General features: G+C 38.0%; 1 protein-coding gene across 2 annotated transcripts; it reads right to left on the bottom strand.

Moving 5' to 3' along the window:
- Positions 1-84: 84 nt before the first annotated feature.
- LOC125488475 (pre-mRNA-splicing factor ISY1 homolog) lies at positions 85-18,644 on the bottom strand. 2 transcript variants are annotated; one of them, XM_038105711.2, is made up of 7 exons: positions 18,469-18,644; positions 18,308-18,330; positions 17,668-17,831; positions 12,356-12,559; positions 11,706-11,855; positions 548-639; positions 85-341 (listed from the first exon to the last, which is right to left on the bottom strand). In XM_038105711.2, exons 1-7 carry the CDS (start codon positions 18,469-18,471, stop codon positions 168-170), a joined length of 810 nt encoding a protein of 269 aa, XP_037961639.1. In that variant the 5' UTR covers positions 18,472-18,644; the 3' UTR covers positions 85-167. The 2 variants fall into 2 exon arrangements, with proteins under 2 accessions (XP_037961639.1, XP_048485287.1); XM_048629330.1 differs by lacking the exons at positions 85-341; positions 548-639; positions 17,668-17,831; positions 18,308-18,330; positions 18,469-18,644 and adding exons at positions 12,810-13,794; positions 13,873-15,717 and having other exon boundaries at positions 11,720-11,855.
- Between the last annotated feature and the right edge of the window lie 249 nt (positions 18,645-18,893).

Here is an 18,893-nt window from a genome sequence, read left to right as displayed (position 1 = left end):
TTGTGTACTTTTATTTCTAAGCATACGTACTATACGCCCCTTTATGAAGATTCAATGTAGGACAAGAAAAAATAAAATCTAAAATATGAGTAGACGTTATGTAATCATAACCAAGCTTACAAGACAAGTATAAAATAGGAAACTAGAATTTACAACCGGTTAGTCTGTCAGCTCTCCATCTTAACGTCTAAACATCCGTATCGTTCTAACAGTTCCTGCTTCTTCTTCCTGAGCAGTGCTTCTTCTATTTCCTTCTGTGATGGAATGGATACGTGGGAGGTGATCAGTGCCTTCTCTGAGCTCTCTTCATCTTCGTCGTCGCTGATTCTCTTGTCATCGGGCTGTGGAGAAAAACATAATATAGGGTACGGCTGCAATAATTAAGTATATACGAAGCTTTCCCTAAGGTTAGCTCTCTTGGTTTGGTTGGTTAAGTAGCCGTTGATGCGAAGAAAACTATTAGAACATTATCATAATCGGCATAAAACTAACTAAACATTAGTTATGATAATCGGCTCCTAAGACGTCATCATAGAAATTCACTTACATCTTCTGGGTAGATGTCCTCTTCAGTTGCAGTTTCTTGTTCCTTGTTCTGTTCTTTGTTCGACTTCCATTCAGCTACCGCACGTGCTATCGCTGAAAATAATATATTTGCTCAATCAAAATACAAATAAATAATAGGTGAGTAACAGGAGTACCAAAGGAGTGGCGTGGCGAGTCGAGGACACAGTGTCCAGCAGTCCTGTGGAAGATTATTAGCTGATGATGACGATGATCTACTCTACTAATAACTTACATTTGTAAAAATATGACGCAACTTATACTACAAAGATGAAAAGACAGGTCCTTGGTACCCAAGACCTTGGTATTTTCAACTCCTTGTCCCTCCACCAACAATACAATACAATACAATACAAAACACTTTATTTGCACCAAGAATAAAAATTACAAAAAACAAAACTTAAAAATAAAACAGTACAAAAAGGCGGCCTTATTGCTTATAGCAATCTCTACCAACCAACCTTCCCTCTCAGCCTCCTTCTTCAGCAGCAGCAGTATGCCGTCGTCGTCGTTCCGGTAGCCTTAGTAGTCCACGTCGCGCATACTCGCTACTAAGCATCGATATAAAATCTAAACACTACTTGACTAGTAGCACGGGGCGCATTATGACGTGACATACGTTTTGCATCGCGCTCACTCATTTCGGGCAACGTCAAGAGCGAAAACTGTCTCATCTTAAGGGGATCCCTAAAGCTAAAATGCTAAAGTCGGCTTGATATACTTGATTAGATTGGAAAAACGGTGGCTTCTATCACATTGATAAAAATATATTTTGTAGCAGAGGGTATACTGAACATGTTAGTTGCTTACAAATTGGTGCAGGATTATAATAAGTATGTTAAAAAAAATTGCAAACACACCATGTCTTTTGCCATTTTTTGACTTATTATGAAAAAACCCTCGAAATCAGAGGGCCCATTTTCATGGAATCTTATATGTATGTGTAGGTAATTAAATTCTTAACAAAGTTACCTTAAAGAGTTGGATTTAATGGACCAGAAGTCAACTTTTTTTGCAAAAAACTAATAAATTCCGGTTTAAAAATGATGACACCGTGACAGATTTCAGATTTCTTCAGTCGTCGCCCTGGTGGCGGCCTGTTAGGAGCGATACCCACGCCATTTTATTTTTTATTAAATATTTCACAAAAACTGATTAAATCAACAAATTATGACTACAAGTATTATAATACATATGCATTTGCTATGGAAAGTTAATTTTCTAATCATTTTAGATGCAGAAAAGCCGAAAATTCTTTGAAAACATTTCGCCTTTTCGATTTGTTTACATTTTTTACTATAGAGTTACAGATGCATAGATAAAGGTAAACATTGCACATAATGACACTTATTAGATTCTCCGAATAAGAACTATACGGTCAATGCAGTATGCCAAAGCGCGAGCCTGTTTATATTCTGAGGAGTAATTTATTTTATTTTAACGGTTGTGTATGGTAGGTAAGCTACACAATATACAGGGTGTTGAAAAGTAAGTTCATAATTTGTTTTATTTGAAACCAAAAACCGTAGTTAATTAAAAAAATATATATTTTAAGATGTGGTAGTCTGTACACTACAGGTTGTTAAAAATAAGTAAGTATTTTTAAAAATTGAAGATCTAAAATTTACATAATTTTTTAAATCTATTTAACAAGCTTTGCAAAAAAGCGGTTAAGTGCGACTGTATCTCGCCATGAAAAAAATGAAATGTTTACTGTAGCTATGAATTTTATGCGTTACAAGTGGAATAAAATACCGCATAATATTATGTACAACTATGTAAGAGCCTAGTTTTTAAAAAAAAACTCATAAGAAAATATTAAATACACAGGTTTTTTAACCCCTGAAGGAAATAGAGGGGTGTTATAAGTTTAAAGTAAGGGCTGAATTTTTTTTTTAAATTAGGGTGATAGGTAATGTATATTTTTAATGATTTTTTCAAATAGATAAATGTTATACCATTTTTAAATTGCCATTAAATTACCTATAGTTATAGTTATAGAAAAGGGCAGGGCTACCAGTGCCCATTCGCCACTGCAACCTAAAAGATCTATAAATTATGACTCCCCATGCCGAGTCTCACTCTACAGGCCCAGGTCTTTTATAAACCTGATATTACCTATACAGGATGTTGCAAAAAGGGTATACTGTGCCGAAAGGGTTTGACTCAGGGGTTATTCTGAACAACTTTTGTTCTCCAAGTTTTGGAAATTCTCGAAAAATAAATTCGGTCTCTATAGTAAAAAGTCACGTGATCGAATAAGTTTCTATGTAAAAGGTTTTGTTACGTGAATTTTCAAAATTGTAGAAGAAAAGTGGATCAGAATGGCACCTAAATCCACTTTTGGCTAAGCTTTATACCCTTTTTTCAATACCTTGTATAAAATATCGTCAGCGTCACCTTAGATCGTAATCATCGTAACTCCTCGTGACCAAATTTTAGAGGAGACAAAAATACTGTTTTATTTGTAGTTCTAGTTGGCATACTACCCACCTAAAGTTTTTTTTAACTAGCCTAAAAATGATTTGTTTAGACAGTCTATCTTCCTGTTCAACCGCAGCCTGAGTGCCAGTGACTCAATGACTGAAAGGAGGCCATTAGTGCTCCTAAATAAATAAAGCAGGCCTGTAGATTATCTTTCAGTGTACCGACACATCTGATTGCTGTAAGAGCCTGATAAGCTCTTCGAACGAGTCATACCTCTGTGGTGGTACGGTTTCGACCTTTCGGACAGTCAGTTTGGCATCCGAAATGCGGATTCGAATAGTGGGTACAATACTTTGCGTTCGTTCACTGTCGGAGCAGGATAAGAACCACGGGCGAGTTGTTGCGCTGGCTATTTGCTTAAAAATAGTAACCGCGTTCAACTCTATCCCCTAGAGGGCGAACCTTTAGGGCGGCTCTTGTATACCATCACTTGTCTTCTTATCTGCAGAAAATTGACAGAGGTCATACGTGTCTAACAAGTACATTAAGGATGCGAAAAGAGAGGGTTTGTTTTCACTGAAGAAGTTCAGTTGCGGAGTTCCACAGCGGTAGGTCTTGGACCCCTCTGCTGTGGAACTTGGCATACAACGCGGTCCTGCAAATCAAGCTCGCAAACGGCGTTAGCACAGTGCATTTTTCTAATGTCACACAGGTCGTGAGGTAGGCTGAGAGCCTCCTTCGGGGATGACATCCCAATGATTCATTACGAAAAAATTGCTGCAGCTGTGCTCGCCATGCAGTGCATGGGCTACTTCCGAATCTGGGGGGCTGTTGCAAAGGAGTCCGTTGCCTCTATACGGTACGGGTTCCGTGCGATCTATGATCCTTCCGGGAGCACCTGTCTTGTCAAGTCGAAGAGAATGGCTCGTATTCGACGCAACCTGCAGTACTGGTGGGATTGGTTGGAGGACAGGACAGCAGGAAGCTGCAGCAGCCGTCATGCTGTGATTCGACGCATAGATGCAAAAAAAAGTTGAAAGTAACTTCATGTTAATAAAATATTAGATCTTAATTTAACAACATAACATTGCAAAAAAAAATTAACATTGTTGAGTATGTTATTGTAATTTACTAAAGTAGTAATAAAAACAAAGGCTTATTGCATAGTTTTCGTTCACGTTCGCCTACATCGCACGTTGTATATGAGAATAAAGGGTATAATTACTAAGTTTTCTTGTTTAAAAATCACGGTTTGGGGTTTAGAGGAAAACAAATGGTAAAATGCGGAATACAGTTTTTTTTTTCGAATAAAGAGGAAAACATGTGAATTCAAAAAACGTTTCTATTGACACCAAAGAGTACTTTTCGCCGAGAAAAGTGGAGTTACTGTTGGAATTGTAAACGAAAAGTCTTAGTCAAGAAAAAAGAAAATAGCACGTAATCTATGTGTTGGCTGTCATCTCTTACTTCATGTGTATCACTGTGTATCGATTTATATGAGACTATTAAATCGAGGCTAATCTTGATAAACTAGTGGCTTTTAATAAAAACCCAATAGGTTATGGGCCCAGGACAGCTTGGCGCGTGTCCTACAATAAATATTTTTGGAAAATACTACTACGAAAAATTCTAATAAAAAAAAGGCCGGTTGTCAAACAGTTTTACAAATACAAACAGCAGTAATGGCGAGTTCTATTACGACACTAATTGGTCTCCCTGTAGACAAACTAAAGGGGATGGAAGACTACAATACGTGGAAATTTATGCTGAAAATGCTCCTCATGCACGAGGATCTTCATGACTGTATCGAAGGTGAGGACAGTTGTAAGGATGAGAGGAAGAAGCAAAAGGCGATGGCAAAAATATGCCTGTCAGTAGGTCCAACTGCGTTGCAACATGTACGCAATGCAAAGACGCCTTATGAGGCCTGGAGCAACCTCCAGCGTGCATATGAGGACAAGGGGCTGTGTAGAAGACTCGGGCTGTTGAGGTCGCTGTTTGGTGTGAAGTTACAGGACAGAGGTGGTATGCAGAGCTACCTAACATATATTACGGAGCTCGGGCAACAGTTGTCGGATATAGGCTCAGCAATAGAGGATGAGTTCCTTGCAATAATCATGCTGAGCGGGCTATCTACGGACTTTGACCCACTAATTATGGCGCTGGAGAACTCCAATACGAAGCTGACGAGCGAGACAGTCAGGAGTAAACTTCTCCAGGAGCAGCAACGGCGTGATGGCAAGGAAGATGAAATGAATGCACTGGCGGTAAGGAGACCTTGGATAGTGAGGTGCTTTCGTTGTAAGAAGCCTGGTCACGTGAAGAAGGACTGCCCCAATGATGAGGTCATGGAGCCTAAGGTGGGAGGAAGACGAAGTAGTGGAAAGGAAAACTCGCTACTGACGGCCTTATCGGTGAAAGTTCAGAACGACGTATGGTACATCGACTCAGGGGCGACTCATCACATGTGCAATAACAGGCAAATTATGCAAGAACTGCAATGCAGCAAGAAGCTAGAAGTAAATGTTGCCAATGGAGAGAAGTTACTAACTGAGGGTATCGGCAAAGTAAAAGTATTATTAAAGACTGGTTTGAAGACTGTAAGTGAAGTCCACTATATTCCTAAACTATCAGCAAATTTACTTTCTGTTAGTGAGTTAAATATAAAAGGGTTTAGTGTAGTTTTTGATAAGAATTTATGTAAAATAATTGATGAAGGTGAAGTTATTGCCACTGGTACTGGTGTTAATGGGGTTTATGAGCTTGATGTAGTTAAGTCAGGGATTGCCATGAACTCAGCATGTGAGGGGTTGGCGACTGAACAGTCTAGCGAGGTTCTGGAGATGCCTGCACTAGTTTCTGAGCAGGGCATTGAGAAGGAGTTGGTGACTGGAGAGTCTAGCGAGGTTCCGGAGGTGTCTGCGCTGGTGTCTGCGCAGGGCATTGATCACGAGTTGTGGCATAAGCGACTTGGGCACTTAAATGCCAGGAGTATGAAGCTAATGAAAAATGGGCTGGTCACAGGTATGGATTATCCAAATACTACTTTTAATCCATGTGTAGCTTGTATAGAAGGCTAACAGGCCAGACTTCCATTCCCTAAGAAAAGTCATACTAGGTCTAATGTCAAACTAGGGTTGGTACATACAGACGTATGTGGACTAGGGAATACAAGCCCGGGATCCCGCTCCCCGGGATCCCGGGATCCCGGTCATTTTCCAGTCCCGAAATTTTTGGGATTAAAATTTGCCAATCCCGGGATTTTCGGGATTGACAAAAAAGGGTAAATTAGTATGTAAGGGTATTCTCGTAGCTTTGTTGTCATTAGTTAAATGTCAAATGATTGTTTTCTACCCGTGTGACGTCACAGATGTGATAATTTATAAACAAATATGGCTGACACCGTTTTCGCCTGTTTATGAAAAATAGAACTTTTAAGTTAAAGTTTTGCAATTGGCAAAGGTGGGTCTACGCTAGACGAACCGAGCACGAGCGGAGCACGAGCCGAACACAATTCGTATAGTGTGGACCGACCTACAAGCCTCGAACGAGCGCACTGCGAACATTTCGTTCGTTGCTCGGCTGCGTTCCGCCTGTTGTCGGTTTTTTGACGAACACAAAGGGTTTTGCTTCGCGCGCGCAGTGTTCGAGGACAGTGATCGTTGTAGGTTCGTTGTACATAAGTCCACACCTGACACCGTGAACGACGAAACCTTGAATGGCTCCGCTCATGCTCGGTTCGTCTAGCGTAGACCCACCTTAGGTCCAAAAAAATTATACATTATTTTGTTTGGTCTAATAGAGAAATTATTAATCATATTAGACCTACTTTAAAAAAGAGTCAAGTAGCCTATTGTTTATCTTTTTTAAGAAGTATATATTTTTTTCAACTAAGTATGGTCTGACAAAGTTAAATTATAAATACTGTGTCTCCAATAAACCTAAAAACGTTGATTCGTTAGACGTGTTTTTGTTTGTGACCTTAATCCCGGGACTATCCCGGGATCCCGGGATTGTCTTCATCCAGTCCCGAAATCCCGGGATCCAAAATAAAGGCCGGGATTGTATTCCCTAATGTGGACCTATGCAGGTATCATCATTTAGTGGGAAAAGGTACTTTGTTACCTTCATTGATGATTTCTCGAGGAAAACATTTATCTACTTCATGGATAGAAAGAGCGAGGTCTTTGAGAAATTTAAACTATTCAGAGCGCTTGTAGAGAATGAAACAGATAGAAAAATCAAAACCTTGAGAAGTGACAATGGTGGCGAGTACATGTCTAATCAATTTCAGGACTATCTGAAGAGGAATGGGATAAAACATCAAACTACTGTCCCACATTGTAGTCAACAAAATGGTGTGGCAGAGCGGGCTAATCGCACCATAATGGATAAAGCCCGCTGCATGCTCCAGGAGGCTGGGTTGGAGAAAGAGTACTGGGCGGAGGCGGCGAACACGGCTGCCGTACTCAAGAACTATACACCAACCAGAGCGGTCATGGGAACAACACCTGAAGAAAAATGGACATCCAAAAAGGTTAATGTAGCACACTTACGTGTATTTGGTTGTGTAGCATATGCCATTGATGAGAAAGCAAGGAAATTGGACCCTAGATGCAAGAGGTATATTTTTGTAGGGTACTGTGAGAATAGTAAAGGGTATAGACTGGTAGATCCTGCTTCTCCAAAGAAATGTATTAAAGCCAGGCACGTCACATTCATGGAAAGTATGTTTTTGGATAAAGTAGTGTCCAATGATGATAACAGTAAAGAGCATGATGATTTGTTAATTATAGATTCATCTGATAACTTAGATAGTACTACACAACCTGATCCAGCACAGTCGTCGACGGAAGCTTCTGAGACATCATTATGTCAGCCAGACGTGGTCGAGATGGATCAGTTGTTACCTGATGACACAGTGAATCCTCGGAGACAAACCATGTTCAGTCTGGATTCATCAGTAGAATCTCTAAATTCGGATAACCACTCTTCGGACCCTACATATATTCCAGGATGTTCAAGCATGGATTCGGAGGACTCGCTTGATTTTGAAGATGCTGATACGGATGGGTATGCTGGGTTTACAGCGGTTACAGAAGACGAAGATATACCGAAGACAATAGAAGAGGCTCTGGGTGGCTGCGAGTCTAAACATTGGAAGGAAGCTATACAAGACGAGTATAACTCTTTCATAGTTAATGAATGCTGGACACTGGTTGATCTGCCTTCAGGGCAAAAACCAGTAAAATGTAAATGGATATTTAGCAAAAAGAGAGACCTAAATGGAAAATTGTTAAAGTATAAAGCTCGTCTGGTGGCGAAGGGTTATACACAAAGATACGGAATTGACTACAATGAAACGTTTGCACCTGTGGTTCGCTACTCAACAGTTAGAATACTGTTAGCATTAGCTGCTCAATATGATTTAGTTATAGAGCACCTAGATGTAAAAACTGCATTTTTGCACGGGTTACTAACCGAAACTGTATATATGGAGCAACCTGAAGGTTTCATCCAAGGTGGAGGTCAAGATGAAAAGGTCAGGAAAGTATATAAGCTGAACAAAGCAATTTATGGCTTAAAACAGGCGGCGAAAGCATGGTATGAACGCATTAATGATGTTTTCATCAATAAATTGCAATTTAGTAGACTATCTTCTGAGCAATCGGTATATATTCATAATACTGATGATGAAGTAATAATCGTAGCGCTGTATGTGGATGACATCATGATCTTTAGCTCCGAAAATTCTGAGAAAAAGAAAGTTATTAAGGAAGGGCTGATGAAAGAGTTCGTGATGCATGATTTGGGACCGGCTCATCAGGTTCTAGGTATGAAAATTGCTAGATTACCTGATGGAAGCTATACTTTGGATCAGTCCAGCTATATAAAGAAAGTTTTAGATAAACTGCATATGGCAGAATGCAAAGCAGCTAAGACTCCTATGGAAGTTGGAATTCAACTTAAAAAGGAAGAGAATTCGGCATGTAAATATGATTATAGAAGCCTTATTGGGTGTTTAATGTACCTGTCAGTATGTTCCAGGCCGGATATTACTCATAGCATCAGCTATCTAAGCCAGTTCAATAACTGTTTTGGTGAAACTCACTGGAAAGCAGCGAAAAGGGTTCTGAGATATTTAAAAGGAACAATACATTACAGTCTACTATTTCAAAAGGGTGACGATTTGAAAATTACTGGTTTTACAGATGCTGATTGGGGAGGAGATCAGATGGATCGTCGATCATATACTGGGTATGTTTTTAGTCTTGGTAGTTCAGTTATTTCGTGGGAAAGCCGAAAGCAACGGACTGTAGCGCTTTCTAGTACTGAAGCTGAGTACATGGCGGTTTCTGACTCCTGCAAGGAGGCTCTGTTCTTGCAAACATTTCTTAAAGAATGTACTGGTATCGTGTACAAAATAGATTTGTTTAACGATAATCAATCAGCACAGAAAATCTGTAAGAATGTTGTAACACACTCGCGTACCAAACATATAGATATAAGGCACCATTATGTTAGAGTTGATAAGTAAGAAGGTTATTGATTTAAGTTACCTTCCTACTGAGGAAATGTTGGCGGACGTGTTAACGAAGCCATTAACTTCAGAGAAGCATTATAAGTTTGTGTCTAAACTACTTAAAACTGATTAACTTGTTTTCATATATGTTTTTTTGTGATATTGTTTATTTGTACTCCGTTAGTCAGTGTTAAAGTTATGTTTTAGTTTTATATACCTATATAAGTTATGATATTTTGTTTGAGGCCTAGAATTGTGCTAATTTTCTTTTGCCTATTTATATGATTTTTGTTTAAGGCCTAGTGTTGGAATTGTAAACGAAAAGTCTTAGTCAAGAAAAAAGAAAATAGCACGTAATCTATGTGTTGGCTGTCATCTCTTACTTCATGTGTATCACTGTGTATCGATTTATATGAGACTATTAAATCGAGGCTAATCTTGATAAACTAGTGGCTTTTAATAAAAACCCAATAGTTACAATGTTTGCGATCTAAAGTGATGATAGAACTAGAACTTATTTTTTCAGTTCACCTGCTGTTGAGTGAAATCGTAATTAGGTAAATGACTCCTTGACATGAAAATAACTTTTTTTTTATAATCGTTATAACAAAACCGTTTTTTTTAATACAGCAATATTTGTAGGTGTACTTACAGTGAGCAAAAGAGCGCAGCAAGGTGTAAATTTTTTGGTTTTTAAGAAACAAAAATATTATTTCTATCATATCCCAAATACACATAAGTACTTTAAAAAAAAAAATACACACTCTCGCCTTGTACTAATGTACTCCCTTGCGGGGGTACTTACATGTTATTATTTTTCTGGTGACCTCCCCATATCGCTTTGCCAGCTACGTAACCTTTTGTGACACCCTGTATATGCAGAGTTCTGCAAACTACTGTTCTGCTTTTGAAACACCAAAAAAAAAACAGGTCGTCTAACTAAAAGGTCACGTGACCAAAAAAAAATTATATGAAGAAGCGTTTTTTTCATGAATATAAAAAATTACGTAGGATAAAAGTTTTTCAGAGTGACGCCTGAGTAACGCCCTTTCGGCTAACTATACTTTTTTTATTACACGGGGGCAGAGTTTAATACTACACCCTGAACTATTAAACTCTGATAATATTTTCGCGATTTTTTTACATTCTGATTTCATTTCCTGGCTTAGAAATAACATCAATAACATGCTGCACACGTAGGTTTCGGCATAGTATTAAACCCTTTTTGCAACAACCTGTATAAATATCGGCACGGGTACGACTTTATATATAATTAATTATTAAATATTAAAAATACTTTCAAATAAAAATAAATATTTTCGTATCACAAAACAATATTACTTACTTAGTATATTTTTAACAAAGTGGCATGTCTTCACTTTTATGTTTTCGAGTACTATGTTAAAATTTCATGTCATTGTCCGTAGAACGCCCCGCATACCTCAACCCCCCCTCACTAGATTTGACAGATTCTGATTTTCTTCCAGCTTTAGTGACAGCCTTAAATGCGCCCCGTGCTAACCCTTCTAGTCTATCCACCAACCTTCCCTCTCAGCCTCCTTCTCCAGCGGCAGCAGTATGCCGTCGTCATCGTCTCGATACCCGTAGTAGCCTGCGTCGACGTCCCGCATGAGGTCGAACCGCCTTCAGAGTCGCTATCATTGTTTACTTCTAAAGATGAAAAGACCGATGTCTTTGGTCCAAGACCTTGATCTTCTCAACTCCCGTTTCTTGTAAGTCCTTAAGGTCACAGCACATTTATGAGCGTAACATAAACGGTTCGCTTTTTTTTCTTCTGTCAACCAATCGTTTGCGAGTTCGCGACAGAAGAAAAGCGATCCGTCTACGTTACGCTTATACGTGCTGTGACCTTCCTATGCCAGACTGATTTAAATTCTAAACATCCGTCCACCTACCTTCCCTCTCAGCCTCCTTCTCCAGCGGCAGCAGTATGCCGTCGTCGTCGTCTCGATACCCGTAGTAGTCTGCGTCCACGTCGAGCATAATCGCTACTAAGCATCGATATAAAATCTAAACAATACTTGGCTAGTAGCACGGGGCGCATTATGACGTGACATACGTTTTGCATCGCGCTCACTCACTTCGCGCAGCATCAAGGGCGAGCGCGACGGAAATCTTTTGTCTCGTCTTAAATGCGCCCCGTGCTAGCTCTTCTAGTCTATCCACCAACCTTCCCTCTCAGCCTCCTTCTCCAGTGGCAGCAGAATGCCATCATCATCGTCTCGATACCCGTAGTAGTCTGCGTCCACGTCCCGCATGAGATCGGCGCGAGTGCGGCGCGGCGGCGGCGGCGGCTCTTGTTCGAATAACTCGCGGACTCCTGTTGATGTAGGGCGGGGGTTATTGTGGTCTATTAGAATCTCGCATAACTCACTCACGTCTATTAATGTGGGGTGAGGGTTAGTGGGGATTGGGTTTGCTTGGCTGATTATGGTATGTTGGAATCTCAAATAGCTCACGCGCGCTTGCCAATTTTGGGTGAGGCTGTGTTGATAGGGGTCAGGTTTGCTTGGCAATAAATTTATTTTCTATTGGGATCTAGCGATAAATAAAAACTACTTTCCATTCTTTGAAATATATTGAATGATTTAATAGGAGCATGGGAAAATATATCGACGAACAGACGTTTTAACCATCTACAACATAGATAGTACTAGTAAGTACTATAGTTGTATAGGTGTGGATCAGTTAACTAGATATCCATGCCTAGGGGAAAAACAGAAAACAGCACTGCGTTCTCTTAACGCAGCGGACGCTCTAAGGAAGCACCTTAGACTATGCTATATAGAGTTGAAAGGGAGCAGAAATCAATACACTCACCTGGCAAATCCTTAGCAGCACCAAAATACTTGTACCCCCGGTTGCCCGGCACTTCCTTGCCATCCTGGTCCAGCATACGTGGCCCGACACGGGCATGGTCCGGCCCACCCAACGACTTGATCTGCACCTCCCAGTGCCGCTTCTCCCGCATCAGCTTGTTGATCTCGTCGTTCAGATCTCGGATCCTGAACTCGCCCAGGCCAGCTAAGGGTAGAGATGGTATTGGATGAGGATATTGTTTTAGAATGATTTGGTATGTGCGTGGAATAGAGTGTAGCGTTCCGAATATCATCAGAATATAAGTTAGTAATTTATAAAATAATCCATGAGCTTTCTTTGGAGTAGATGGTTGTATATCTATCAAAATAAAACGCATTATTAAAGAAGATGAAGAATGTATTACATAAGATATTGTAACAATGAAATAGGTCGCTGCTTCTGTATGTCCACTTACATCTTCGATTTCCTTCCTGTTTCGCTGGCTTTACCTTTTGGGTTACTATTTTGACCTCCCTTGCCCGATCCCCGCGACCCACCACCACTCCCACTATTGTACAAACCCCCTCCTTTTAAGTTACTATTTTGACCTCCCTTGCCCGATCCCCGCGTCGCACCCCCACTCCCACTATTGTGTAAACCCCCACCTTTTAAGTTACTATTTTGACCTCCCTTGCCCGATCCCCGCGTCGCACCCCCACTCCCACTATTGTGTAAACCCCCACCTTTTAAGTTACTATTTTGACCTTCCTTGCCCGATCCCCGCGACCCACCACCACTCCCACTGTTGTGTAAACCCCCTCCTTTTAATACGTCTTTACTGAAAACTCCACCGCTTTTGCCCGCACCTTTAGTTTTGCCTTTACCGAGGCTTTTGCCTTTAGCCGCACCTTTGCCTTTGCTTTTCCCTTTACCTTTCTTTTTACCTTTACTTTTTGAACCCTTGCCCTTCAAATTGACCGTTTTACCCAAGTCCATCGCGCTCACTTGTTTTGATTGACAAGTAGTGTCTGGTGCGGCTGGTGCTTTTGGAGTTACAAGTTCTATTTCTAGATCTGTTTTCTTGTCCTTAGTTTCCATTCTCTTTCCAATTTTAAGTATGAAAACGTCTTTTTGCGGATGCGGCATCTTTTCCAAAGTCACTGGAGCCGGGCAGTTACTCGGTGTAACGTTCACAACTTTCCTCTCCTTGTTTTCGTATTTTCTTTCACATGCGTTATATTTATATTTTAGATTAGAACTGTGAGTATTGTTAGAATAATCATTTGGCAATTCAAACTGTATTTGTTCACCACTGTTATAAGGGTTGTCTTCACAAATACACGTTTCATTTATTTTCTCATAATTTCTGACTTTATCTACTCTAGTTTGTTTCGGTACTCTAATCTTCAGCTGATTTTCATTCATTTGAGTACAAATTTCATCGTATCTACGTATTTCATCTGTAAAGGGAACATTATCTGTATTTATTACTACAAATTATACTAAAAATATATTGCTAATAATATAGAAGATATTACCTTTCATGGGATTGAAATAAGTTGGCTCTACATAATATCTTTTACTTGTTAAATGACGACTTATGGACGTGTCCTGCGAAATAGGACTTGCCATTCTACTCGTGGGGTACCCCTGTCTTTTATAAGGTGTTCCTTTCCGGGTCATTACATCTTCGTCCAACAGAATATTACCAGTTCCATCCATCTCTACTTTGTGAGATGCACACATGGATATACCGTTGTTGTTGTCCATCATTGAACAAGTTGCTCTTGGTTTTGGAGATTCTTTAAAAGCAGTTGTGATTTCCTTTCCAAGAAACGACATTCTAGCTGAAACTTCAATTATGCCAATAGGCTCAGGATTCTCACTTTCACCACACGACAAATAGAATTGGCTCTTATCTAGTGGCGTCGACGTGGTACATTGAATATCGTCTTTCGGTTGTTGTGTGCGCCATTTTTTACACAACTCTTCTCTCAGTTTCGAGAACTCTTTAGTGTAGTCCATATGTGTCTCAGCTATTTTCGTCACACAATGACTACAAGGTGGCTGTTTAGTAATATCGAGAAATATTTCAAATCTGTCTATACTGCATATTTTATCATATGTCATGGCAAACATGGTGGACTTTCCCACATTAAGTTGGCTGATATTTTCAATTTCACCATCATTTGTCGGTTCGTACAGTACAATTGGATGTTTACCCAAAAACGTGGCAGTTATTACTAAATTGTTAGAGTCAGTGTCGAAGCATTCACATTTCATTTGAATTTTATTTATGATTAATTCAAGTAAAAAGAGATGATACGGGAAATCTATTGAATTGTTTTCTTCCTTATCCGTAACATCATGGTATAAATCTTGTTTAGTGCGAGCAATGTCTTCTGATAGAGTTCTTATAGATTTTCTCAATTCATTAGCTTCAGATGTTAATACTTGACTCATTGCTGCTATTTTGTCAATATTAGTATCAACTTCAGGGGCTAGTTCAATAATTTTGTCTTGTATTTTCTCTGATGTGTCCATTGCTTCTAGTCTATCCCCAATAATCTTTTGAACAGAAACTCGATCAGGAGTGTCTGTAGTTTGGGCAGGGATTTTGTTAGCTGGGCTTTTGATAGGACTTTCACTTTTACTATTAGGTTTAGTTGAACCTTGTCTATTATCAGACAGTAATTGATCTGCTTTTACAGCTTTGCCAAGTAACTTTGCTGATTTTTCCATTCCATCCACAATGCTTTTTCGAACAGACACTAGGTTGGCAGATGATAGAGGTTTGGTTGGGCTTTTGATAACTAAATTGGGTGGGCTTTTGATTGATGGTGATTTGCTTTTTTCTTTAGTGAAAATTTTGGTTGATAGAGTGGGGTTTTCTAAAATATCATTATTATTTTGAATAGATGGTGATCTTTTACCAGAGCTTCTTTCTTTTACTGGACTTGTAATGGATGAAGTTTTTGATGCTATTGAATTTGTTTGGTCTAACAGAACTATTTGTTCGGCTGTATCATTTATTTTAGTTTCGTCTGAGTTTGGTTCTGTCATATTTAGGCAGGTGTTGATAAAAAAAACAAAATATCACAAAAATATTACATTTTTCGCAAAAATAAAACAAACTGAATTATTTGAATATCATGGCTACATAGATTATTTACAGATTTTAAACAAAAGTTTCAAATGTTTCAAAAAAGTTTCAACTTGTGAGAACATTATATTTGGGCGATTCCGCTATAGACGACTTCCGACATGGTTTTTTCAATCACGCTATTTGTTGTTTTTTTTGTTATTAGTGCAAAGTAGAAAGTCTAAATATAATAATCAATATATTTTTATTTAATTTTATACCATATATCTTCTTTTTTGGCGCATTTGAAAATAGACCATCCGAAGAATTGGCATAAACTGTAAAATCATAACTAGAAACTTTTTTTTTTATTATTATTTAATTACGTTAACGATAACTTAATTTGGTTGCACCCGCGATCTCAGTGTGAGATCGCGGGTGCAACTTTTTTTCACGCAACCTTTTTGGGTGATAATTAATTATATATTTCCTTGTTTTCATAAAACTTGACTAATAATATATGCTGAAGACGATTTATGATATATATTTAATATGTGTATCTAGATTATCCTCAGTTCCTAACTTATATAATATTATAAATGCGAAAGTAACTGTGTCTGTCTGTCTGTTACTCTTTCACGCCAAAACTACTGAACCGATTTGAATGAAATTTGGTATATATATGATCTAGACCCTGAGAAAGAACATAGGCTACTTTTTATCCCGGAATTCCCACGGGAAAACTTTTTAAGGCGAAGCGAAGCTCGCGGTTGCAGCTAGTATTCTATATTTTCTATATATATTTTTTAGAGTACAATTTATAACGACGGTTGATGGCAATTCGGTATGTTAAGTAAAAATTTTTGATGCTAATTCCAAAACCGTTTCGAGATATTATCTTCTTAATAAATGTCTCATTCTTAAAAATATAAAATATTCAAGGATTCCGATTATTTTATCAAAAATGAAAATATAATTTGTCCTTCAAGACGCTGCGCAAGGTTAAAGTTTCAACCAAAGAGAATAAAAATGTTCAATTGTTAAATGTCACTTCTGTCAATCTAAAGTGTAAATATTCACAGAGTTACGATCTTAATGACGTCAGCGGCTGCATGGTAGCGAATGACGTCATAAAATCGTCGAAGAGCCGATCTTTAATTATTTTTTATTAAATTAACGAGAGCAGTAAAATAAAAAATATTCAAATTAGTGTCTCAAATTCCAACATACTTCAATTTAAAATTATAAAAACAATCACCATAAAATTACTTAACATACCGAATTGGCAAACGATTTACAAAAATCGTTAATGACATAGCAGACGTGCAATTCGATGATATTATCGCGAAGTTAGAAGGGCCAATAAAAAATACTGAAGGAAATATTTCATAAATTTTCGGCAATTACTGACGTATTTCAAAAGAAATAATTAATTTAAGCGTTAAAAAAAATGTTACTCTTAGTAATTAATATGATTTGATCTCTTATTTGTTTCCTATAGAAGTAAAATTGATGTTTATGTTCACTTAAATTAAACGAATTGCACCCGCGATAATTTGATGTTGCACCCGCGATTATTAAAACCTTAAATAATTCATTGTATATTTTTCTTTTGTTTAGAGTTTTTATTTTATGTTCTTTATTACTTTAATATATTACAAAATATTAAGGCATAATATGTTAAATGTGTTAGAATTAACAGATTTATGTGTTTTTAATTTGTGATCTGGAAAGGCCAAACTTGTTGCACCCGCGATGGCATTTTAAATCTTTCTCCTAGCTATTAAAGTACCATATTAAAAAAAAATATAATTCATATAAATTAAACATATTAAAATGTAGTCTGTCATAGATTAATTTCATTTAAAATGTTTTTTATTTAATCATGATAAACTAAAACAGGCTTCTAAATGTTGCACCCGCGATAATGGAATCACCCATTTGTGATGTAAACCCAAATTCATTCACCACTATATGGTTACTATATGGTTACTAAAACTGGGAAATACAAATAGCATTAAGTCCACCTGATTGTACATCTACTTTTGTAAATTGTGCAATAAAAGTATAAATAAATAAATACTAATCAGTAACCAATGATTCAAATCTGCACCTCTGATGTAGCTGCAATATTTACAAAGACAGATATTCACGAGTACCTACATGAGAAATTTAATATATTATCAACTCTAAGCAAACGATAAGCCACATACATGCATTACCCACAAGACAAATAAACTGCTCTACTTACCATTCTGTATCTGGGCAACCTTCTTGGCAATCTCGCGGACAATCTGCAACCGCCACTTCTCGGCCTGAGGCAGGTCGTTGCACTCCGAGGCGAGGTATGGCCGCCGCTCGCGCTGCCCTCCCGCTTCCTGGACCTGGGCTGCGCGCCATCTCGCCAGTGTGGTCCTGCAATGTAGGTAAGGTATGATTGGTTTAAAAAAATAACAAGTAAGTAAGTAAAGTAAAAGTAAAAAAATGTTTATTTGCACATAAAACACATAATACTTAAGTAAAATTTAAATCTTATTTTACAAAACAAAAAGTATTCTTGCGCACATCTTACATTTAAAATCACAAAATGAACAGGGGCCCCCGAACTAGGCTTTGCCCGTATCTCGGGGTACCATTATAAATCAAAATCTTATTGAAAGTAACATCAGTAATATAACATAAAATGTAATTATTCTAAAAAAATATATATAACAAACATTATTAATCCATATTAATGATGACTAAATACAAGTATTAATTTTTTGACATTACAGAAATGAATTATCTTTAATATACTAATCCACTGCTAGACCAGAAATAGTCTCAAAGAACGTTGAATAATTTCAATGTATCTATAAGACATAACCTCAAACTTTGCTAGTTTTACTTACATAGCTTTTTCTGCATTTCGTGCCTGAAAAAAGATAATACAAGGTAAATAATAAGTTCAAGTAAGAAACATTCATAAAATATACTATTTATGCTGAATTTAGTTATAAAATCAATAAATTTCCTTATACATAGGTATTTCATAAAATCAAGTGTTCCTTACCATTTTTCATCAATTATCAGTGATCGTATAAAATAATCAGTATTGTATATATGGAGTTAATAATATTTTGGAATTTAATCAAGCAGAAACCTGTAAAAAACGTTTATTAACTAAATACAAACAAAAACACAACACAGCAGCAGGATTCAGAACAGAAGATTTTAGTCATTTTTGACAGTTGCCGCGTCACTTGTGACAGTTGCTGCGTCACTTGTGACAGTGACAGATACACAGAACACATAATTTGTCACAATATCCTCAGAATAATAACGATTAATAATAATGGCCGGAACCGGAAGATAGAGTCCGCGCCACCGCTGAAGTCCGATAGCTGCGGGCGCGGCGCTGTACTGTATCCAACGTAGTATTATTTTACTCAGAAAGTAGAAATAGGCAGGCTAGTTCCTGATTTTGCCGGTAGACCT

This window comes from Plutella xylostella, chromosome 22 (assembly GCF_932276165.1).
Source record: "Plutella xylostella chromosome 22, ilPluXylo3.1, whole genome shotgun sequence".
Classification (NCBI taxonomy): Eukaryota; Metazoa; Arthropoda; class Insecta; order Lepidoptera; family Plutellidae; genus Plutella; species Plutella xylostella.
This window is presented reverse-complemented; position numbering and strand designations above follow the sequence as displayed.